The sequence below is a fragment of the Athene noctua genome, chromosome 9 (assembly GCF_965140245.1).
Source record: "Athene noctua chromosome 9, bAthNoc1.hap1.1, whole genome shotgun sequence".
NCBI lineage: Eukaryota > Metazoa > Chordata > Aves > Strigiformes > Strigidae > Athene > Athene noctua.
This window is the reverse complement of record NC_134045.1, coordinates 7281916-7307168: the sequence shown is the minus strand read 5'-3', so window position 1 is coordinate 7307168 and position 25253 is coordinate 7281916. Positions and strand designations below refer to the sequence as shown.

At 44.5% G+C, this 25253-nt stretch overlaps 1 protein-coding gene across 1 annotated transcript in view; it reads left to right on the top strand.

Annotated features, from left to right (window-relative positions):
* The window catches only part of NECAB2 (N-terminal EF-hand calcium binding protein 2), an 84659-nt gene that overhangs the window by 19571 nt on the left and 39835 nt on the right, over window positions 1–25253 (top strand). Inside the window, exon 3 of the mRNA XM_074913295.1 lies at window positions 20586–20694. Within this exon, the coding sequence (XP_074769396.1) occupies window positions 20586–20694 (109 nt within the window). The remainder of the gene's footprint in view (window positions 1–20585; window positions 20695–25253) is intronic.

The window sequence follows — 25253 nt, the reverse complement described above, 5'->3', positions numbered from 1 at the left end:
CTTTGGGGACATGGCTGATGTGTAGCAGTGGCCATGGGACATGGCTTAGATGCAGGGACAAGCTCCTAGGGTGGACATTTGCATTTTGAGTGTCAGGATTCAAATCCTACAAAGTGTGGGGCTCCAACCACCTTGTGTAGCTCTCTTCTCCTTCAGCAGGCAACACACCCTGCTCTCACGTGGGGCAGCCAAAGAGCTCGCTGCTTTCTTGTGCATTAAGGTGTAGCTCTGGCTTGAGCCTCTTGGTTAAATCCTCGTGATACCTAGTTTCACTGTTAGATATTAGTCTGAAGGATCTCGGGTGCTGTTTCCTGATCTGTATTACCATCCCTACTGCCCAAACATGTCCCTTAACAGGGGGACACAGGCAGCGTGTGCAAGGCAGCAGGTACCTTGCCAGGCACCAGAGCCAATGGTGTATTCTGCATCTTCCTGCCCTGAAATTGTCCTTGCAAGATCTGAGATTAAAAAAAGACTTGGTTTTGTCCTCTCCCTTGGTGGAAGGGCATCACCACCGCAAGACGTTCAGTCATGGGGTGGCTATGGGATGACTTTATGCGAAGCTTCTCCTCAGTGTTCAATGACTTTCCCCTGGAAGCACTTACGCACGATGCTGCCTTTGCTGGAGACATGTTTCAGTCTGGATGTTTTACCTCATTTTTAACTGGATCAGTGATGTGGTTGGTGTGCTCCCAGTGTATTACAAACGAGTGACAAGGTGCAGTGTGACAATGGCAATACACACCCAGGTGGAGATAACAAGCACGTAGAAACTCCTTAAAATGCCTTTGCCACCACCACAGGCATATTATGTGATCCCCAGCTTGCGTTATTTCTCCTGCCACCCCACCTAAATCTCACTTACAGCTTCCATTGCTCGTCTTCTCTCTCACTAGCAGGACTTCCCTATGTTCGCCTTTCAGTTTAATCCCTGGGAAGTTTCCTCAGGGGCAGTGGAGCAGATCCTATGTGGAGGAAAGTCACTGCTTTTGCCTCCTGGCCTGGTGCTTGCATGTCATCCTCTGCTCTGGGCGGTGTGGGAGCAAGGGGCAGCACCAGGCTTTGGCATTGCTTTTAATTAGGTATCTTCTGCAGATCAGCTGTATTTATTGAAGATGGTTTATTATAGCTGTTAAAATTAAATAAGGCAAAAATTGAATCCAGAACAAATACACTGCTGCAAGTAATCCTCATAATTTGCTAGCAATTTTTGCCAGACAATTGTGAGAAAATATGTTCTGGCAGCCTATGTTCAGGCAATTGTCCAGGAACAGCTATAAATCGTGTATCTGCTTCTTCCTATTATCTTTCTCACTCTTTTAAAATCCATGGGTTACCAGATAATATACATTGGAGAGAGGAGAGTAAGTATCTTACTGACTAGCAGTGGGGAAGGAACTGTCTGAAGCTTAAGCAGTGATACCTCCAGATCTGTAATTCCCAGCAAGGACAATCTGCAGGACAGGAACAGCTAACTTTTTTTTCCTGGGAGATTGTGTTAAGTAAAGAGTGAAAATGGATGTTCATGGACATGAGACACAGAAGCCCAAATGTCTTTTGTTTTATGCTCAGTTGTCTGCAGTGTGGGAAGGTAGTATGTTGCTCTGAAAAAAGCCTGTAGTGCTTTCAGAAAGTTTTACAGGTGGAAATAATTTAAAATTATTTTTGGAGTGGAAATTTCTCTTCAGTGCAGAGCGGGAAACTTGTCTGTGTGTCAGTGGAGTCCCAGCCAGAGCTCAGCTGTGAGGGACGATGCTCTGGCCACACTCCTGCTGCTGCTCAGCAGAACATTAAAGGGCTGGTACACACTGGGCTTGGGTTCAAGAAACGACTCAGCCCAGGCTTTGGGTTTGGAACTGAGATCAGTTCCTGCTGCTAAATTTCTGCCTTAATTAGATACTGATACTGAGGCACCCAGCCTGACACAGCCCAGACACAAGTGGTTTCAGCCCTCTTGTTACTCATTGCTTCCTAACCTCAGTCTGTGAAAGGGGACGGATTTTGGGGCACTGCTATCAGTAATGATCAGAGGAGGTGACTTTCAGGTGCTTCTGCTGCTTGGCATGTAAACATGGGATTTCTTTTTCTTAAGCCAAAATATTTGACTCCAGGAGCCCACAGAGCCTGTGTATTCTTTAGGCACATGGTTCGGTTATGTATTGCTCTGCTGTGCCGCAGCAGAACACAGGTCTGCACCTGGTCTGCTAATAAAAATAAGTACATTGACACTCATTTTCCTTTTCAAAGGATTTTCTGTTCATCATGGAGATATTACATTTCCAGCTGTCTGGTTTGCTGGCTTTCAAACATGCTACACTCTGTTAAGCAAGGCTGCTCTTCCTTCCTTACCTTTGTAGTACTATCAGTTGCTTTCTTTGTTTCCTTACACCTCCCTCCCCAGTCTCTAAAAAAGTTTGAATTAATATTGGCAAATAGTTCAAGATTAACCAAAATCAGTGTGTTTACATTAATAGGCTCCTCGCAGTATAATACACTTTTTTCTTTCTTAATCCATAATAGATAACACTTGTTAGGAATAAGTATCTGATGCCTCTTAGTGGTTTGTTATTCCTAATAGAGCATGGAGGGGTTACTTTTGGCTCGGCAGGAGATAAATGGGGTAATTCACTCTCCTGGCAGGTGGGAGCAGCCACAGACCTGCTGTGGTAGTGCTTCGTCAGCGCCAACACCAGCTGCAGATAGCAAATGTGCAACATTCGCCACCTCCTGTGACTTCCCCGTGGGGTGGGATAAGAGGAAAGGAAGGATGGAGGGGCAGGAAGGAACCATGCATGAATCTGAAGTGCTTCTGCCTGGGAAAACTGAGTGATGGGAAGGCACAGCTTGCCTGGCTGGGTTTTAAACTGGAGACCAGGAGTAGGGGATGGGGGATGCAAGTCTGTCCCTAGGCTTTATGGAGTTCAGGCTTTGGTTATATTAAAACATAGCCATGTGCAGAATTGTCTTGTTCTACTTTTGTAGCTGGAGTGATAGTGGTATCAATTAATACACTTGGTATGTGTTAAACAGTGGGGAAAAAAGTGTGTAGTATAATGGGAAGTACTTGCACAAGACTTTAAAACCAAGGTGAAATATTTGTATTTTTCAAAGAAAGGAACTGGTCTTGTTTCCTCTCCCCTGCATCCTGTAATCGACTTGTTGGAAAACAGTAGAGTTTAGATCTTGCAAAAGGAATTCCTAAGTTGGAAACTAGAGGGGAAAATGGTTTTACAGCATTTAACTGGAAGAAGAATTAGCTGAAAAGAAGTTATAAAAGTGGGACTGTACATAGTAAGGAATATTAAATCCTTGTATAACAAGAGCACTGTGAGCAGATGAGGTGATAAATGCTGAGATCCTGGGGAGATGAGGGGGAAAGGAAAATCAAGCAGGGGGGGATGCTCTTGCAAAGCATCATCTGCAAATGTGACTCAAGCAGGACACAGACACTCAAAACTTTTCAAAACCAGTTGTTGCTTTCTAAATGAGGAGCCTGACATTTTAAAGGTCAGCAGCCAGGGAGAGGGTGACCCCTGTTAAGCAAATGCAATCAGGGACTGCGCTTACTGGCTTATGTCCTTCGTGTCAGAGTGTTGTATTGCCTGGAGAGATGATTTCTGCAGACGTTTCCTAAAAATCCAGATTTGCAATACCCACATGAGGGAGGGTATCTGGTATTTTTCCCATTTCTCCTCCCTCTAGGAGAGCTAATAAGGGGGAAGTTGGCAAAGAGAAACCTCATGGGAGTTTGAGGGTGTCTTTGGGTAGAGGAGATTGAAGCAGAGGTGTCTATTAGCAGGGGGACCTCTCTGCAGACCAGGGCAGCAGTTAACAGCAGAGATACACCCTGCCTTGCTAACTGCCAGGGCCGTGGGGCAATGTGTCCCGTGGTGGTACCTTGGCATGTCCCTGCCCCATCCCGGTGGGCCAAGCCCTCCCCAGCCACAGCCTCCCAGGGCTGAAGGCTCGGGTTCTTCAGCACCAAACCCATCTGGGGGCTGGCTACAGCCAGAGCAAAGATTGAGTGGGCGAACGGACCTGCATTTTTTTAAGTATCAAGAACCTAAAACTGTGGGTCACTGAAGCCACTCACTTCCTTTCCCCTGTGCTTTTTCTGAGAGCCCCACACTGAACTGAGCAAATGTATTCATACCATGAGAGACCGGATAACCAAGGCAACATAAAAGAAAGCAGTTTTCTGACATTCATAAATCACTACGGAACAGGACCGGGCCATTACAGTGTAGCACAAGTAGGTTTTTTTCCCTTTTACCTCCTGTTTTCTACAATTCTGATATTCAAGTTTTAAGCCTGCAGTATGTATTTCTTTGCTCTGGTACTTGGATGTTGGGACTGCTAAACCTTTGAATTATCAACATGCTGAGCATTTTGATCCTTTTATAAAACAGGAATGAAGATTAAATGTTTCTCACAGCACTGCTATTGCAGCACTTGGCACAGATTCATAGAAGCTGATCTTGCAGTAGGAGCCAAGTTGTTCTGTAGCACAAACATCCCGCGGGACTTTGGCAGGTAGGAAGCCGCCGAGCCATTCATCTGCGAGTGCCTTTCTCCCTGCAAAAGCACATCAGCGTGCTTCATGAGAGAGACAGCTGAGGTTTGGAATTAGCTCCTCTTTGATTAGGGTGGAAATATCAGGAAACAGCAAATGTTGTGTTATCTCCCATGTCAAATGTCACCTGAGCCTTCAGTCAAGGTTTCCCATGAAAGCATGGCACCAAACCCTGCAGCACCCTGGTCTTCCTCAGCTGGATGTTTCTCTTCATTGGTTTCCCTGAAGGGACACTGCGTCACAGATCACCCTCAGGTGTGCTCAGCGGGATTTGCTGGGACGAAGCAGGCAGTGCAGCACCTGCGGGCGGCTTGGCCAGCACTACCTCCTCCTGCCTGAGGTTTTGCAGTAGGTCTGACCGGCACCAAGACTCCCACCAACACCAATGTTTTTGTAAAGGCTATTTTGTTTCCTATATCTTAGATTATGTCCTCTTTTTTTTGTTAGTAAATAAGACACAAACATTTCAAGTTCATGTGTGTACAATGAGGCAAATAGGTCACTCAGGACCAGAGGGTGGCTCAGAAATCCTGTTAACTTCACCCATAGCTTTGTGCATTGATCTGGTCTATAAATCCACCTTGCACTAGTAGTTTGGAAATGCAGGTGGATTTAGTGGGTTTCCTGCAGGCAAAGGAGAGCCTGGAGAGAGCTGTGCTCCTCTGGGGCTGTGATGACGTTTGTCTGCTTTCTGGAAAGCTTTTCCATGACAGGTTTGGCAGTGACGTGTGAGCTGTTAGTGCTGGGAGACAGAAAACATCTCTGAAAACTGTTCCTTTGATGAAGCTCTTAGCTGAGTTTTCTCCTGCATCAGGATGCTTACTGCTTCAAATGGGTCCAATCTCTGCTAATAAATCACCTCCTCCACACGCAGAGAATTTGATCGACCATCACAGGAGACATCATTGAGGGCTAAACCTAACATTTTCTGTTCCATTAGCTAAAGTTCATAATGTTCAGTATTTCAACGAGTATCACCAAGTCAGGCAACCGGCAGTGACATCTCCATGTGCAGAGTAACTCCTGATTTATTTATTTTTTCTTGATTGCTTGGTTATCTTTACTCCTATTGCAAGTCCCAAGCAGAACGGAGCAGGGCTGTGCTCCCCATCTCAGGGCTCCCCATCTTTGAGAAAAAAATGTCAGCAATTTGCTTTTCCTAGGAGTTACCTGTACAATGTTTCCTGGGATGGCACTTTTGTGAAATCTAGATGCTGTTAGTTTTTGGTGGGATTTTTGGGGGTTTTTTAAGCTACAAAAGGATTCCAATGATTTTGTTACCAGGGTTTGAGCAAGAAGAAGAAAGGTCAAATGTGTGTGTTTTATCTTGTAAACTCTTGAGCATCACTGTAAGTGCTGGAGTGCTGAGAGGACCACATATACTATAGTTGCAGCAGAGCAGGTCTGTGGAGCTGCAGATCTGCAGCAAGCTTGACTAGCAAGTGTGTACGTAGCCATTTCTCCAAGACTACACTACTGTCCAAATTTGGATGTTACTTCACTGGAGCGCTGAAAGCAGAACGTGGTTCGTGCTTCACCCTTATGTCTGGAGGCCTTCAATACTGCCATGCTCCTGTGTTAATTTGGTTCTGCCAAAGCAGAAGGTGGTTCTTGCTTCACCCTCACGTCAAAAAAGTTGTGTATCTTGACTTTGGTGGCCCACTTCCCCTTTTCATCATTGTTCACACAATGCTTTGGTTTCCCAGCTGGTTGCTCGTGCCAGCCTCCATCGCTTCCCTCGCTGCTTTCCAGCCATCACCTTCATGCGTCCTAAGACCTTAAAGAGAAAAGAAATGGATAGAGTAATGGTTCCCTGTGCAGAGGCTGCGAGCAGTGCTGTGCTGGTGGGTTTGGACATGCTGATACGAGCAGTGCTGCTGTGTGTTCCTGTGGGTGTGTCACTTGAATCCAGGTTAAACCTGGATGGTGGCTTGGGGAGTTGTGCATCGCAGAGGTCTGCGGCAGGGTCTGGCAGCATCTCCCTGCGCTGCCAGTGTGCTGTCCCCTTGGGATCCAGCTGATCCCGGGTTGTCGGTCACAGTGGGAAAGGCTGAACACTGCTGCTGCTGCCGCAGGTCGCAGAGCTGCAGTGGATGCTGCTGAGATGGCGTGGAGAAAATGTGGATTCAGCAAAAGCTAAGTAGCACACGGCATTAAAAATTCACAAAGGCTTCTCTGAAACCCAGTCTCCTGGAGAAGCATTTTAATGAGATGCAGCAGGGCTGGGTGAGCGAGTGGTGGGTTGCGTTAGGAAACAGCCCCTGTGCACTGGTCACTTTATGCATGTATGGTTCTCAATTTTCAATGAAAAAGTGCTCCAGAGGGTTTTTATCTTCTTTTCACACTTAGGAACTCAGTGAAAACTTAGTCAGGTTTGCTGTGGAAAAGTAAAATATAAATTGAGAGGCTGTTGTCAGTGTTCAGAGGAAAATGTTAAACTGGGACAAAACTTGAAATACTTTGGGTCTGGGACTTTCAGATGCTCCTTTGAAAGCTCTGTTTAAGAAGAAAAGACAGGTGACCTCATTTTCCCCCGGGAAAAAAGCTTGTGGGAATTTTACCAATGACTTTGTCTTTCAAATACTTTTTTCCCTCATCTTAGGTTTAACCAAATTAAAGCAGGACGGGGGCTGAAAGGAACTGACTGGGAGATGCTGAGATGGGGGGGGGGGGGGGCAGGGAGTGCTTCAAAACAAGACTCTTGAGTTGGTGCACAACTTTCCCTCTGACTTTTGTGCTGATACTAACGGGCTTTGGCTGCTTTTACAATTAAATCATGAGTGGAGCACATCGACCGGGCACTTCGGGGATGCTCTGCCTCGGCCTTTCGCAGTGCTGCGCTGTGACCTACTTGTTAAACCAGCGCCTGTTTGGTGTGGGTCGGGGGTAGGTTTTCACTGTGCAGCTCGATGCTGCGGTGGCTCTTGTTATTATTTTATTTCATTTGTTTAAATTCATATTTTGTCATCTGTACTTTACTTTCTATTCTCTACAACATGGGGGATTGTGGAAAACAGCAAAATATCTTTCCCCTCCCTTAAAACCAAATAGACTGATAAGACTCCTCTGTTGGGTTTTTTATTAACCTACTTTTGAAATAAGTAACTACAAAAAAACAGAAAAGGTATTAATGCTGCAGCTTTGTTAAAAGCTAGTTACAGAAATATGTGATTAAAGATGTGCTTGTTTAATTTGCTTGAGCAGAAAAACGTATTTAGGGTTTTTTTCTTTGCAGTCTTTTCAGAGCAGATGTGCCTTCCCTGCAGGACTGCTCTGCTTCTGTGCTGCTCAGCTGTTTGCTGAAGCAAATGGATGAAAGAGTGTGGAAAAGATCTGCATTGTTCGCTTTAGAGATGTTAAGTATCTCTGACAGGGCTGAGACACCCATCCTGCCCTGGACAAATAGCTGGAGACACTGAGTGTAGGGTTTATATTTTTTCTGAGAAAATAAATGAGAAATGCAGAAGCTTATTAAGTGTGAGCATAAAATGAAGAACAACTGTGCTGGATTGAGTGAAGTCTCACTTGGCTGCTCTCCCGTGCAATCACAGGGAGCCAGCACGGGCGGTACTGGAGACCTACAGGAGCATCCCTCGAGCAGGGACTGCTCTGGCTCTTGGTTATATCGGGTCCTGAAGCAAAGGTTACCCCAAAAAAGAAGTTTCTGGAGGAGATTCAGCTGTTGACAAAGGAGTTTCTTGGAGAGGGACCATCAAACATGAGCAGTAGTTTAGTTTAGACCCTGAAACTTTTTTCAGTGGCAATTTTGAGACCATTGAGTTTCAAGAAACGAAATGCTCATGTTGCAAGAGATCAGTGTTGTAGGCTAATGCCTGGACTTAACAGTTCAGGGGTTAAGACAAAGGTTCAGGGGTTAAGGCGAGGGGTTAAGACGAGGAAGCAAGTTATTAATTTTGCAGGTTCTGATTTGCTATTCATATACCTATTCAGTGCTGGCACAAGGAGCTGGATATCCTATATGCTGCAAATGATAATGCAGCAGGGTAACTTTTTCTGCCTTCTGAGGATGCAAATGAGGTATCTGCTTTTTGAGTTAGTTTAATTTGCTGTCTTCATCTCTGCACAGCTTGTTAGCTGAATGGAAAACTGTTGATGCTGCCAATGCAATCTGGATATTGTTTCATGGGACTGCAGAAAACGATGAGTTTGTAGCTCTCTAATACGCGGTAATTTGCTGCTAATTTGTCAACAGTCAACAACTCCAGCGGCTACCACGATGCCCTCTTACGGTGGTAGTAAAAGGTCACTTATAGCAGTGCTTCTCATCTGCTGCGAGTGTTTTACTAAGGACACAGTAACGCTTATTTTACAAGAGGAAAACGAAGTCACAAGTCACGGTGTGACTGTTGCCAGTGACAGAAACCAGGTGAGGTTTTAGACTTACCCGGTGGCTGGGTGGCTCGTTCTGGGCACAGGGAGACCCCTCCATCCCACAGCGACCTGGTGCAGCCATTGAACCCGGAGAGCTGCTTCTGGCTCCTATACCGAATCCTTCAGTTATGTTGAAATGCAACTTCTGCTATCATAGATCAGGAAATCAAACACAATGTTATAGTTGCATTCGTTGCAATTTTTTTAACTGAGCACCCTTCTTCCCTGATGTAATAAAACATATATAGTATTTGTTATTCAAATCTCAAGTTATGGTTAAATATATTATTCAGTAAAATAAATATAAAAAGAGGTTGTGTTAATGTCAGATTGTATTGTAACTGAACTTTGTTGTGGTCAGTGTTATGGTTCTAAATGTTTTTGCACTTTACATGTAACCTAAGGTTTAAAAGAAATAAGAAATAAGGCATTATGTATATAGTTTTTTATGGTTAAAATCAGTTGTTAAAAGGGAGCTAAAATGGCCGCCGCCTTCAGGCCAAATGGTGTTATGTCCAGACATGTCTGGACCGTGGATACCAGCACCCCTGTGCTGAGCCACCCCCTGCTCCCCACGGCGGAAAGCCCGCGAACATTCCCTGGCAACAAAAGCCCGCGAAAAGTTGTTTAAGAGTTCGCAGACCCCTCGAGGAGCACCCTCATGAATATTCATGAAGGCTGCACTTTAAAAGGACTCCTCAGGATGTAAGGTGTGTGTCTTGGTGGAGCAGAGACTCCCCGGCACACCCAGCGCTGCTTTGCTCACTTTCGCTTGCTAATAAATGGTATTGACCACTAAAACAAATTTGAAGGTGGTTATTTCACTTTAAATTGCGACTAATCCATAACACCTGAGAAGGGCGGCAGCTGAAATGCTACTCGTAGCTCCTGCCCAGGCTGTCCTTGGGAGAGGCCAGCGCCGTGGTCCAGCAGCAGCCATCCCCGCCGAGCAGCTCAGGGAGGAGCTGGCAGCATCCCTGGCTCAGCTCTTGGAACCGGGCTGCGTCCGGGTGACGTGTTGAGTGTGCTGCTGCAAGTCCGGCTGAGAACAGCCTAAACCTCAGGGAGGTCCTCTCCCTGCCTCACCCTGGTCACACCAGGACCACACTTTTGAGAGGCAACACCATGCATTTTCATAAATTTTTCCTCTTTTGCACAAACGCTAGACTATCCTTTCTTTTGAAACTGAGTGCTGGGTGTAACGAGCTGAAAAGAGTGCAAACCCTGCCCTAGCCTTTTGAAATATTCATCTGCACCCTAAAGAAGAAAAAGCAAGTGAGATGACTGGTTAATGAAGAGTGGAAGGGGGATTAGGGCTGTTTGGTGCCTGTTTCTGAGCTTCCCAGAGCTGGGGTGCAGTGGGGTTAGTAGTGTTGGCCTCTGCTTCAGCTTGACTGAAACTTCCTGATACAGCATCCCAGGTTCACTTTTTTGATGCATCTGCCAAAGTTTAATGATCAAGTTTGAAAACTGTGCTGGCAGTCTGGCTGGAGTTGATATTTCCTGAATGCTTTGGCTAATGCATTCCCAACTGGGGCACGGTGCAAAATTAGAGACGTTGCCTTTCTAAATCTGTTTTCTCAGTTGTGCCCACTCTGAAACAGGGACACTAATCTGGCAGAGGAGGTCAGTAAGATGCCAAGATCTTTCTTTCTTGCTCTTCCAGTGAAATAACACCCAAATTTGGACAATAGTGTAGTCTTGGAAAAATGGCTACATACAACCTTGCTGCAGGTCTGCAGCTCCATCGGCTGTGCTCTGCTGCAGCTATAGTATATGTGGTCCTCTCCCCTCCCTCTTCCGAGGGATGCCTGTTTTGCTGCCCTTTTGAAACTGAGAAGACCCTGTACAGACTGGGATGTGTTTTAGGAATATGTGATAAGTTATTGTCAGTAAACCATGGTTTCCCCACATGATTTGACTTAAGATGAAGAATCTGCTGTATAAAATTTTCTTCCTTCTCTTTTTCATGTTCACCCCGGTCTTTGACAAAGCATGCATCTGCTGCTGCTTTCCAAGGAGGCTGAACGTTGTGTGAGCTCCATGGTCTGGTTTTGCCACTGGTCTTGATGCGCACAGCTGTGGGGCTCCTTGTCTTTGAGCTGCTCCCTAAATCTGGTGGGATACAGAGTGCATCTGACAGCTGCCCTGGCACCAGAGCTGCTGTGCCCATCCTGTGGCTGCTCCAGCGATTTCTGGAGATTATCAATCTCACTCAGTCTGGCTGAGTGCAGGAGGCAGCTGTAACTCCAGGGTCTGCTTTTCAGCAAAATGGAGCTTTTGACTGCCCTCCTGGAGATGGAAATGAAGTGACCTTCTGATAAGCTCCAGAACTGATGTTTTGACTTGTCCCTGCACAAGGGTTTCCCTCTTAGGTGCTGAACATAGTAGAAGGTCAGGCACTGGTGTATATATGTGGTTTGATCTCAGCCACCCTGGAGGGAAGGGTCTCTGCTCATGTTACCCATGGTAGCTTCTCAGAGGCTTTTTGTTCAGATAAGGTGAAGGTAACCTGGAGTTCAGGAAAGAATGAGTGCCCTTTGGCCCCATCTCATTGTTGTAGGAAACCTGAAAGAGACCACACCGAGTGCTGTCATGGTTTTCTGTCTCGCCCATCACCCTGAGCTTTCTGCCTTTCAGCCTATCTGGTGTGATGCATCTGGAGGAGGATATGGCGTGGCAGGAGTAAGAGCCTTACAACAGCCTGAAACCATGGATAGCTTTTGATGTGCATGGTGGCAATTGCAAAAAAAAGTCTCCCAAAGAAACCCACTCCTCTGCTTTGATAGTGCCAGAGCTCAGTAGCAGATTTAAATATCTCTCTCTGATTCTCAGGCTACCTCTATTGTGCATACAAAGAAATACTTAACCTTGCAGGGAATTATGTATAACACTGGTTTGCTGATGCATAGAAATGAACTATTTGTTCTATATGAAAATATCAGCTATACTATTAAATATTTTAATGTACATATCCAAATATCAGTTTTTTCTCCCACTATTTATTTTAGTGTATTTTTCATGGTTTGTAGTACTTCCCATGCAGAATAGTTGATTTTAGGGCACTGTAGGAGTCAGGTTCTGTTCTCTTTTAGCAAGGTCTCCTTGGGAGAATTTTGCCTTAAATAGAAGGAGGAAGTTTTGAAATCAGGATTTACAGCTTTGGGATTGCCAGAGCACAGAGTGATCTTGTATCAATGGCAAGAAGCTGTGCTGTCTTTGTGTTTTATTTCTCCTTTAGATCAAATATTTAGAGAGGCTGTCAGTAGCTTGTGTGGTTTGACCAGAGGTTTGTGAGTGGAGAGTTTGCTGATGTTTTTGAAATGCACCATTTCAGGAGGGTGACTAAAGAAGGGCTCTGCAATAAGGCTGCCTGGGCAATAAACAGAAATTTTGGGGATCAAGTGGTAGGGATCAAAGCTTGATGATATTTCACCTACTTCTCTCCATACAGTCCCCTCTAAAACCAAAATTCTACTTTTGTACAACTGTATCTACAGTGTCATTGCATGCTACATCCAAGAGTTCAAAAAAGAAAAGAAGATGGGAAGTGTGGGGAGGGAAGATGCTGAAAGCACCTTAATGGAGAAGGAAAACAACGTTTGGGATGAAAGAGAAAGATGGAGCTGAGTAACAGTGGAGAGAGCAAGGCAGATGTTTGAATACATGAAGAATCAAAACCTTTGGGAGAGAGAGTTGGGCTTTTTGGGTCAGGAGGCTGCAAGCTCTGCACAGGAATCTGCTGCTTCACCACGGTGGCTTGTGCTTGTGTAACTCGCAGGGGAAATGGTTTGAACGGGTGAATAAATTGAAGGTGATTAAAAGCTATAGTTGCTCAAAGTCAGTCAGCCATTTAATAGTACCTAATATAAAGGAGATAGGCTGAGGCCAACTAAGATGAAAAATAACTGAGAGGCAGTGGCAGTTGTATGTCTGGAGCTAAGCTGGAATGGCTGCAACTGCTCCGAAACAGAGATCTCTGTGACTGATGGGGAGAGTGAAGAAAGGGGGGAGAAGGTATATCCCCAATCTCTTTATTTATTTATTATATATATTTTTGGTATTTAGCCCAGAGGAGCCATGAGGTCTCATGTGTGCTACCACTGACCAGTATATTTACTGGTGCATGTCCATCATCTGGGCTGCCTCCCCCCGGCTCCCTTCTGTTCCCCAGGCTGGAGCCCGAAGGCAGACGTTGGGAGTTCAGGTATTGCCTCTTAATATGAACTATTTATCATGAGGTTTCTTACTGCAAGCTACAGTTTCTTTTCCCAAAGGTTTTCCCACTAGTCTTCCCTGAGCTAGACCAACATGTTCATGTACAAAGTGTCCCGGGAGCCAGATCACCTGCGTTTTTCATAAATTATTACAGAGCAGCAGCACGTGGAGGGGCTGACTCAGTATGTTCCTTGTGCTGCTACAGATGTGAAGCAAATGTATTGAAATTGGCTGTTGGCATTCATTTTCTTTTAAAATTGCAAGAAAAGAAATCTAATTAGCAAGACAAAAACTGAAACAGGCTACCTCCTGTTTTCCATGGGAAGATGGTGGATTATGAAAGCTCTGTGGACTAATGGCAGCATCTGTCTGAATCCTCTTCTAAACGTTCAGGTAGGGTTTGTTGTAGCTTCTCTTAAGAAGCAATTGGATTGAACCTGGCCAGGCTGTTTGAACCCTGGGGAAGTCTGATCCCAGCATTTAGTTTGTAAAGAACTGGGAATTTCTTTGGTAGGCATTCAAAAATAGCTGTGATAAAACATCCAGAGTCAATACATTGGGTAAGTGCAGAAAAAAACCCACATTTAAATCAGCTCATTACAGCAGGGTGAGGATTATTTGGGAAACTGAATAAAGTAGAGTCTTCACAAAAGACAGTGGGACAAAATGTGCTAGATCACTCCTGCATGTCTCCCTGCCTACCGGCCTATATTTGATATCTATCTATAGCTGCTATTACAAAGAATTTCAAAATTACTTATAATTCTAGGATGACAAAAGGCTTGATTTGATGATAAAAGCTGAGCATATTGGGGAATATTCAGGCATGTTAATGGACACTGCTGGATGGGCTGTTTCTGGTGAGAATGAGGTACAGGTTTCTGACAACAGCGGAAATCCCTGCTTTTCCCCAGGCCAGGTCCTAAAGTGAAGATTGCCAGCCATCATCTGTTTGGTACATGTCTACTCATCTTCCTAGACAAGAACCAGGCTTTAAGTTATTTCTCAATGTCCTATGCTGGCTGATGTGATCACTTTGAAATGAAAGTCACTTTTCTCCCTTTTTTCATGGAAATGAAAAGGTTAATCCTGGCACAAGAGCGAGCCTCGGTTTTGTTGTATCAGTGCCCATGAAGGATTTTGAATACACACCAGTTCCAGTTGTACCACAAAACTGCATCATCTGCTGCAGACCAGAAAGAAGATGACCAAAATTGGCTTGATATTTTGTTTGATGAACAAATGAACTCATACAGAGAGAAGTACCTTCGGAGTACTGAAAAAGAGCTGATCTTCATGACTGGGGTAAATGACTAGGGAGGGGTATTGGCTGACTTCTTAAGAGATGCTCTTTCATTTGCTATGTGCAACTTATGTCTCTATAAGACCTCATCTGAGCATAGGAAGGAAAGATGCCTCAGGAGGATAAAAAATCCCAAAGGTTTGTATTAGCATGTGGCAGAAAGAAAATGGTGATGCTGAAAGCAGAGCTGCATGTGCCATTTGCCACTGGGCTATGGTGCCTGTGCACAGCCTGCCCCCGAGCAAGGAGCTTGTAGGAGCTGTGGTGGGGCACTGGCAGAAGACAGGAGACACCACCTCTAAATTCTGTCAGTGGCAAGAAGAAAAACATTTATCAAATGTTTTCCAATGAGTTATGTAAGCAAAACCCCAGCTCCTGAAGTTCAATCCATGGCTTTATTTGTATGGAAAACTTGGTGGCTTCTGTGCCAGGCTTTGCATTCCTGTGCCAGCATCAACCAGTTGGTCCCATCAGCAATCCCAGCTGGCATTAGGAAGCGCACAGGGGTGTTTCAAACAGATTATCAGCTGCGATGGAATCATCAATCTGTCTCTCAGGTTATCTGTGCAGATTGCTTTGTGTTGTACCATCCCTTGCAAAAGCATCTGGTCTGGGCATTAGTTAACTTTCCAAAAGGTGATTTTGGAGTCATTCTGTAAATTCCTTTCACTAGAAAATTGCTATAAAATTGCTTTTAACGATATGTGTTACATCTCATTAGTAACGACTTTTGCAGGGGCTCCGTTCCAGTGGCAATGGCACTGTCCTTGTAAGGAGCCACCGAAACATGGGCTGTGCTTCTCATGCAGAGCTCCTGTGGCTTCACAGCTTCAGCCAGAGCTGGAGGTGAATCAGCAGGCCTGCTTCCAAATGAATTCAGCTGCCCCCAAAGTAACATTGCGGTACTGGAGTCAAAGTGGGTGGCTTGCAGAGGAGCTGCAGATGACTTGGGGAGTGGAACGGGTGCTGCAGTAAACGCACCCCTTCTTTGGCTGGCAGAAAGGTTGTGCAGTGCCATGCAAGGTGCAGTCACAGCCCTTTGGTGACACAGGGGATGTCGCCCATGGGCTTCACTTGAGAGTGGCAGCTCAGCACGCCTGGGTTGGGACCCTCCAGCAGTGTCTCCAAAGCCACGGACTAAGATGTTGGAGGACATCAAGACACTCATCAGGACAGCATCTACATAAAAATAAGTGGTCTAAAAACCCGCACATTTCTTCTAAAAGTGGCAGATGAAATGGCTTTCTTCAGGTTCAGGAGCCTATTTGCTTCATTATCCTTTCCCTTGTTCAGGATGACTTCCCCTAGCAGCTGATTCTCAGGGTGCAGTTCCCTACCTCTGGGTGTATCTGTGTTACAGCTGGAGCCACGGCATAGGGAAATGGGGCGATGAGCGATGGACTGCCTCCCCATTCTCATCGCTACAGAAATCCCAAAATGGATCCAGCTGCCTGAACATCTAGCTTTCAAGGTGCATTTTGCAGCTTAAAAACTCTGTTAAAAGGGATATTTTGAGGTCTCACATTTAGTGTCCAGTCTGCATCATTCAGATCCATAACAGATCAGATTTGTGAACCTGAAGGTAATTTTTCCTAACAGCTCAGGACTGAAAACTCAAGTCTATATGCAGCTTCATTTAGATGGATAAAACTGTTCCTGCTGACTTCTGAGGGGGCTGGATGAAGGGCCCAGGGTAGAAGCCAGTCCATGTTCTTGCTGGCTGGTGTATCCGCACACACACTCCCCCCCAAGAAAGAAGAAAAAAATACAATTGTCACTTTTATTCACAGACCAGAATAAAATCCAATTTGCTTACCCATAGCTCTGTTGGCACTTGCACACTAAGCGGGGCTTAAAGCATTTTAAAACTCATAGTAATAAAAATAAGTAATGAAAAATATTCATAATATACCTAGAAAATATATGAGTAGTCTCAACCTGATGTAATTGAAAATGGATTTAGCAAATTCAGGCTTGGAACGGTGACCTTATTTTGTGGATGCTTTAAGCTATTTGTACCGTTGAGTGCATTTTCAAAAACTCAGCCATCAGATTTCCTATATTTTGAATGATTTATGATCTTAGTTTGATTCCCCCGGCTGCTGGGTGAGAACAGCCTGATTCTGTGAGTTAGAAGGCATAAAAGCCGCCTCTAGACTCCTCAGATTTTCACAATGGCAAATGGAGCAATAATAAAATCCCAGTTGGATCTTTCTGATGTTCTCTGTTATATCCTTCTCTCCTCAGTTAGTTTTAACTTTGATAACTCTATTTGTCTGGTAATTTGCATTGGTCTTTGTTTGTGATTGAATTATTTTGAAAAGCTAGAGTAAAATGAAACTTGCTCTCTCAGGAAAAAAAATATGGCAGAATAGCTGTGGCCTGATTATCCCTTTTCTCAGCCAGTCAGCACAGTTGTAGGTGATTTAGTTGGTGGTGTTTGTCCTTGCTGCCAGTTTAGGTGTTGACTTCAAGTACCGAGTTTAAAGCCGGGGGGGTGTGTGTGTGTGAATAGGTGAAAGAAGGTTGCCTGCCTTTAATGTGCTTATCCAGATGAAAGTCACAAAGACTTGTCTAGATCTTAAAACTGATGGAAGCTTCATTTTGTTTAGTGAGATTTGGTGTGGAATCTCAAATTTTCTATTACACTTCCTATCAAAAGGAGCTACCTAGGGCTGAAATGTCCCCAGATGAGTGCCTACAGGGCAGGGCATGGGTGAGTTTGAACCATACGATTGACGCTGCCACTCTAGTGTGACGCCTGCCAGCTCATTTGGACCATTTGTATCTCTTGTACTCAGGAGCTTTCAGCAAAAAGCAGGTTTCTGGAAGTCTTATCCATTCTTTGGTGAGCACAGACCCTTCTGCTTTCAGAAAAAGCTTGCTTTTCTCTGACTTTCCTGATAAGGCTGCACCAGGAGCATAGTGTCTCCATCAGCTCTTATCACAGCACTTGCTGACAGGTGGACCTGGTGTCAGTAATGTTGTGGTCAATCCTCCCTGTCCAGGATTTTCTACCAGTTTAGCTTTAACTTAAATCCCAGCCTGGTCTGCTTCCTCTTATCACTCAAGTTCCCCAAAGGCTTCCTTGCCTGCTGGGCTCCAGCAACCTGTGACTTTAGGGTTGTTTCACAATTATAGATACGCAGCTCAGGGATTATCTTGTTACTCTGGGAGGCTTTTGCTTTTTGTGTTTGCAGACAAGTATTTAAGCTTGTATTAAATAATTATCAGCTTTAAACTGACTGGTACTTTGTGGTGGTGTTTGTTGGGGAATGAAAGTCCTGAGCACTGTTTGAGTAAAATTTGTACTTTTGTTCAAATTCCTGCTAGGGACCCACCAGTTATTTGGGGTCTTCAAACCACAAAGATGAAATAAAAGTCACTGTCACCTCCTCCTTCCTCTAGATCCTTTGCTCATCTTGTATTACTTTGGGCTGTTAAATACCAACAAAAATTCAGTGCATGTTGGTTTTCAGTGATCCAACTTGTCACAGTAGTTAGTACCTGCCTCCCCGTTCTCACCTGTGACTGGAGGCTGCAAGATAGGAGTCAGAGCAGCATTTTGGCACAGATTCTAAACACCGGTGTTTCAGAAACTGCAGCAAAAATGTGGTCTGACGTACATTACTCAAGAAAAAAAAATCAAACACAAGTTAAATGAAGGAGAAAGTTATAAGATATAAACTAGATATAGGAAAAAGATTTCTTTCTGCTTTTTCCTTTCTACCTTTCCAAGGTGAGCAAACTGTAAATTCAGATTGAAGTACTCTCCTGAAAAAAAAATTGCTTCATTTTACAGTTTCTCTTTTCCAGTAAGTTGATTTATGTGACTTTCCTGGGAATTTAATTCTCTCTGCCCTCTGTGTGGATGGACAATTTTGAGGTGAACAAGCACTGATTGAAGGTTTACAGGAAAAGTGTACCATATATAAAGAATTGTTTAGCCCTCATGGGATAGAAATGCTGTTATCCTTTTGATCCTGATGCTTGAAGACATATTCATTGCCAGCCAGGTTCCAAAGAAACCAAACCTTGATCTTGGCTAGGATACTGCATAAATAGGAGCATCGTGGGGGAAGCTTCTCATCCAGTTGTGCAATGCACAGGGGTGGAGATGAATGGTGTGGATACTCTTGCTCTGGACAGTCTTTCTATCTCCTTCAGCAAAAGAGTGTCACCACTGGGTTAGCCTCCAGGTGACACTGGTGGGATGCTTCAAGCCATAGCTACATGTTGAAGTACAGATGCTTTAGTTTTCTGTAACTGGAAACAGGCAGCGAATCTGGCACCCATTCTCTAAGCGATAAGTTGGTATTCTGCACCCTTTCTGCTGCAAAGAGGTCATGTTTCGGGTAGGGAACGCAGAAAAACAATATAGGCAGCTGGGCACTCTCTGTAGCCATTGTGGTGCTCTGACAATGATACCCTTTACAGACAGTGTTGTTGTAGATTTTGTTCTCCTGCTGTGTTCCTTTTGTAATTGCCAATTAAATAAGTATCTTGGACTCAATTTATCACTGGTCTAAATTTGTCTGTGTCAGCCAAGGAAACTGGGGTAGCACTGCATTTGGCAATGCAGGTGTGTTTTAGGAGCAGCAGACCAATTTAGTTTGCGGAAAAAATATTGACGTGTATGTGGTAAGTTAGCTAATTTTGTCCTCTAGCATCATTTCCTGAAAGAGAAGCAACAGCGTTTATAATTGATTTGATTAAATAATAAATGATACATTCTCTTACTGCAAAGTAGGCAGCATTTCCAGTCTATGGATCTGCTGTGGATATGAATGGAGAGAGTCTAAACAGTACATGACCTGGAGTAGTTATTCCCCCCTAAGCACTGCTGCACACCAGAGCAGTGTCAGCAGCTTGAAAAAGAAACTTGAGGTAAATTAAAGTTTGTTCAAAGTTTCTTTTGTCTCTCTCCCATTGATTTATTGCTGAACTTCATAGGACCTTTCTCCAGACCTCCTCACTTCCAGCTGTGGCTTTACAGATGTTCTGTACGTGTCCACAGCACAGCAAAAGGCTCCAGATTTAAAAGTTAAGTGTCACCTTATCAGCAAAAGTTGCAAAGGAGTCCTCCTTGGTGTTTTTTCTTTCTTAGTCATTTCAGTAGGCTATAATAAGACTAGTATTAAATTAATGTTGGGACCAGCAGTGTATGGCAGTGTATGGATATTTTCAAATCCAGATGTTGGTTTTTGATCTCTGAGTTCAGACCAGAGACACTTTCCCCCAAGAACTGGCTATCTACAGGGCCTCTTCCTACAGCCAGAGATGAGACTGCTGAGTGCCTGTGCACTTTTGTCCAGAGCTGGTATTAAAATAAATGTTTGAGCTTGGAGCTTGCTGCTGAAATTACTGCAAGCTCCTCTCCAGGTGCCCAGGAGAACATTATTAAACCTCTGTCTTGTGACTCCTTCGCGTGATGGTAGGTTTGCCAAAAGGCATAAAGCAAGCTGCAGCCCGTATGGCCAGGCAGATGGATTCTGTGCATCATCAGGTCCCTCTAGAAGTAAAGGCACAACACTAAGGTGACACAGCCCTTGTATCCTTAAACGACAACTGAAGCAAGATGTGTCTTGTTATGCTTGGTAGCTCCTATCTTGTGTTTCTGTGCAGAGCAGGGAAATGCACTATGGGAGAAGATGCAGCTGGATGGAGATGGCAAAAGACACGTCTGGGTCTGTTGTTAATCCCAGCCCTGGGTCTTCTCCTATCTGCTAGGTGTCTCTTAATGAGCATTCTGCATTCTGGGTAGACAAAGCACTCCATGATTTCTTAAATGTAATTCACTTTGCAGGCTCTTTCTCTTTAGGCTTGAGTCATGCTTTGGGTTAATAGCCCAGTTAGTTGCGAAGGGCCAGTGAATCCATAGACAGGAGCAATGAACTGTCACCTGGCTCCAGTGCTGCCAGAGCTGCCAGGTCCCACCCTGTGGCCAGTGAGCTCTGCATTGGTTGAGGGCCAGTTCTGCAGAAGCACTTTGAGGTAATTTTGGACTGAATCTTTAAATCTGAACGTAACTCTTGATTGTCAGTTGTTGTGCCCCTTGCTTTGCCCATTCCCTAATGGTGGCTGTGTGGCTGTTTGCAGATGATGGGAAGCTGTCCCTGGAGGAGTTCCAGGCCTTTTTTTCTGATGGGACACTCAACGAAGAAGAACTTGAGAAGCTCTTTCATACCATTGACTCGGACAACACCAAGTAAGTTCCCCATGCTGCCACCCCACTGTTTCCTGGAGCTGTTGGATCACAGAGTTAGTGTGCAGGGGCAGTGCTGCTCCAGAGAGCTAAGCACCACAGAAGCTTCAGGGAAGCAAAACTTTGCAAAATCTCCATTTCTGCTTGGTTTGTGTCCTGTCATGATGGCCACTATGACTTCTTTTGTCTCAGTGTTTTTTTCAGGCCATTTTCTTTGGTGCAACCTGATCCTTATGGCATCTGAAATGATACTGAGTTTTACCCAGGAGGGCATTTAAATAGCTCTTCAGCTTTTCCACTTTATCTAAAAGGTTTGCTGTGCTATAAAAGGTAACAGTGTGAATCTCTGTATAACATTATCCTACCTAGCTGTTTTACACACAACAAACTGGAACGATCTGTGGTCTTGTCTCTTTGTGATCTCTCTGTATCCCCTGCACTTAGTCCGTGCCTGCTTTGCTTCCCGTCCAAAATATCCCCTGGTGATCACTCTAGCACTTAATAGAAACAAGCCCCCTTTCTTCAAGTTGGAATTCAGCGGCAGGGAGGCCAGCCCAAGCCCTGCAGCTGCTGTTGTAGGTGCTTTGCCTCTGTTCTGTTCCCAACAGCCTGGTGTGGCTGTACTTCTGTCTGCACAAAGCCTTGGCAAGGCAGCAAGGGGACGGATCCACGAGCAGCACTGCAATGTCTGCATCGCAGCTGCAATAGCAGCAGGGAGAGAAGATGGCAGAGGAGAGATCTAGGCATGCTTTAGTTGAACGTTACATCAAAGTTGAAACTAAATATGGCACCTGATTGCTCTTGCTGAGAATCAAGCTTTTGCAGGCTGCGCCAAGCTATCAAATTAAGGTGACAAACTCGTTAGCTGCTCATGTTTCCTTCCCCTCTGCCTGCCTTTGCAGTGTCTCCCTCAGCACCCCCTCTGACTGCCTTTGCCTTTGGCAGTGTCTGAGGTGTTTGTGAGCCTCCTGACAAGTGTCTGGCACCAACAGCATTCAGGATCAGCACCAAGCTGTGAGGTCTGCGGGGCCCCTTTGGGAGCCGTCCCTGCCAGCAGGTAGTGATGGTGCTGGGCACCAACGCAAAGGACACAGCCCACTGGTGGCTTTTCTCCTTCCCAAGAGGAACCCATCTTCAAAAGCCTGAGTAGTTCAGGCTGGCTGGAAATAAAAACAAAAGCCAGTTTTGAGTCATATTCCAGTGTGACTCTTACTCCTCTAGAGAGAAAAAATCTGTCCCAAAAGCATATGAAAACAGAATCCAATTTCAAATGACAAGTCTTGTAGTAAGTGCTTAAAAACATAATAGTCTGGTTAATTATAAAGCTTTCTGGCAACAGGTAGATTGAGTCTTGCCTGTGTGAGTGGTGCATGCTTTGCCACACATCCAAAATATCCCCTGGAAAGCAGTGATTGTTCTAGAGTGTGCTGGCATCAAAGCAGAGGATGTAAAACTCATCAGGCTGGTGCAGGGGCTGCTGCTAATACACTTCTGAAAGCAGAATAAATGTGAGGTTTCTCAAAATCCCGTCTTTCCAAGGTGTCTGCTTCCCAAAGTTTATTCCAAGACCAGAAATGCCAAAGACCAGCTTGGTATATACTATTCACTGAATAATTAATCAAATGAACTTAAGTGATCTTGTTACTAAAATTAGCTGGGAATGATCTGTCCTTTCTAATGGTTCCTCTTCAATAGACATTAGATGCTGCCTTATGTTTTGTGGGTCTATTTACCAAGCTCCAGGCAATGTTCCCAGGTGGGCTCTCTGTAGACACCGGGACTTGGGTACTCACCTGCCTCTGTTCTGAAATAATTCATAGCATTGTCTGAGCTTATCAACTTTCATCTGGCCTTTGAAAGGATGCAGGCAGCTGATGTGTATGGGGGTTAGTGTGTGGATGTTTCTTCTGGCCTTCTTGAAATAGGAAATTTGATTGCAGTCCATTTTTGCTTGGAGATTTTAGAAAATCTGCAACTTGCTCCAAGCCTTAGTAAGGGATGTCTTCTAAACTGGACAGAGTGCCATTTCTAAATGTCACGCAACAGTGCTGCCAGCAAGCAGAGTCTTGCTGAGCAGCTCCTGAGTGTGGCAAGACTTCCTACAATTCAGTTGTATTTTTCTTTGGCCGAGCTGGGTTGATCCAGTCATCAGTACCCATTAGGGACTGATACTTGCACAGAGCAGTGTAGCATCTGCTGTTCTTGGCTTCAAGGAAAAGCAATGAGTTGGTCAGTCACTCTTCAAGTTAATCCTTGCATGAAATTGGCACTTGCTTATTGTTTTGGAAAGCATAGACACACACCTACAGCAAATTTATCAAGTCGGGGGAAGAAAATATTCCTTTTTTTTTTTTAATCTGGAAGAGCTCTCCATGTCCAGAAAACCTATTTCAGAGCTGGGCTTCCTTCTGCAAAAGTGCTTTTCACTATGAAACAAATAGTTTGCTTGACTGTAGTCTTGCATCTACTATAGTCTTTCAAGTCGTGTGTGTGCGCTTTTCACCTTGCCCTGCCTTTTGCTCTCCTCACAGTAAATCGGTGGGTCTGTGGGAGGTTGGGGAGGAAGGATGCTGCCTCCAGCCTCTGGCATGCCCAGGCACTAGAGTTGCAATTTTGAGCACTGCCACCGAGCAAGAGGAGTGGAGCTTTCATTTTTCTATTTTATAGGGGAACATAGGAACAACATTAACTTTATCTTTACAAAAGGCTGTTTGAATGATAATTGTCTGCTACTTGATAGAAGTTTATGTATTTTTAAGCCTATATTTTGATAGTCAGGAACAATATTAACTTTATCTTTACAAAAGGCTGTTTGAATGATAATTGTTTGCTACTTGATAGAAGTTTATGTATTTTTAAGCCTATATTTTGATAGTCAGCTTTATCTCCGTTTTTCTCATGTTGCCCATCATGTTTGTTTAGTGTGCAAAACCAAGTTTGCTATTGAAATTACATTATAGCTAGAGTAGAAAATGAAGAAAATTATGTTACTGCTGATTATTAGTAATTGCTGTTACCAGCCAAATTACAAAATGTTGATTCAATTTCCTGGAGTATTTTTAGGAGCAGGGAACTGCCTTACTGGAGTAGATAAAATGGATGTACTGGTTTATCGACTTGCTTTAGTCGGGAAGACTATGGAAAAGAGGAAAGTGGGGCAGAGGAGTGGGAAAGTGAGGTAGGTTACGGATGCAGGAGTAGCTGTGCTGCTGTGGGGAGGCAGTCATGATGTGCTGCGGCTGAAGGAGTGCGTGCTTCAGTCTTGGGCATCTCAGTCCTGCAGTGAAACACCTCCTTGCCAACAAGGTGCTGTTAGGAGGATGCTGAACAGAAATGAGATCCCCCAAAAGAGCCCAGGGGCATTAATGAGGCTCCTTCTTTCTTCTTGACTGCCTGGGAAGTATCTCTAGCAGGTTAATCATGTGGCAGGGTGGGCATGGGCTCCAAACACCTGCCCTGGGGTTTTATTACCAGGTATCTCCATGAATCACCATGGCAGGGTGCAAGCACTGTGCTGTAAGTCCCATCATCACTGGTTATTTCATCTGACAGCGGGAACGTGCGAAATGTGTCATGTATTTCACTTGTTTTTTTGGCAAAATTATATTCATAAGCCTGCTGTTGCTTAAAAACGATGATCAAGTGGTGTTTTTCTCACCATTGCTCACACTGGCTGCCCTCCTTCCATCCTCTCAACTGAAGCAGGAGGCAAAAGCAGGGCGTTGCTAGGTGGTTTTTACTATTGGTTTTAGCTGCTATTTCAGGACGTTTCAGCAGTGCTTTATGGGGAGCTGCCTGAAGATTAATGGGGAGGTAATGATATGTTACTATTAATATCAAGGCTACTGGAATCACACAAATTGTGTGTATGAGAAGTAGACACACATATTTAAATATATATATATTTGGTTTAGTGGCAGAACAGGGCTTTAGAAAACATTAGATTAATGTTCATCTGGGAAATGTTATATTTGCAGAGTTATCTAGACCTTTTCTTACTTTTACTAATGATATGTAATAATTCTGAAAGGAAAAAGTCATTGTAAATGGAAGTCAAACAAGTTTTAGGGTCACCAACGACCAGATGAAACCCTTTAAAAATGGTACTGTGATACTGGATGAAACTTGCTTTGTCCCATCCACAGTTCCCATCTTCTTGCAGCTCCCTGGCCCAGCACTTCTACCTGCTCTGCATCTGCTCAGAAGGAAGGAGAACCTCTCAGTCCTTGTGAAAGCAGGGAGAGGTCAGGCATGGCTGTTGACAAAACAAATTTAGTCCTGGCAGGGGATTTTAAAAAATCCTTTTCTATCCTGTACGTTTTTCATGGCTGCAGATGACAATCCTTTGGGGAGAGATCTGCTCACTGGAGCAGGACTTCTCCGATGAGCTGTACATGTCCATTCACAAGGAGCCAAGAACATGGCATTAGCATTCTGCTGCTCTGTCATTTGTTATCTCTTCGCTAGGCTTATAGCTATTCTTTTAATTGCTTTATTTCCCCCCTATCCGCCTCTAAATGAGCTCTTCTCTCCAGTGACAAACACTAGAAAAGGTTGGAGCG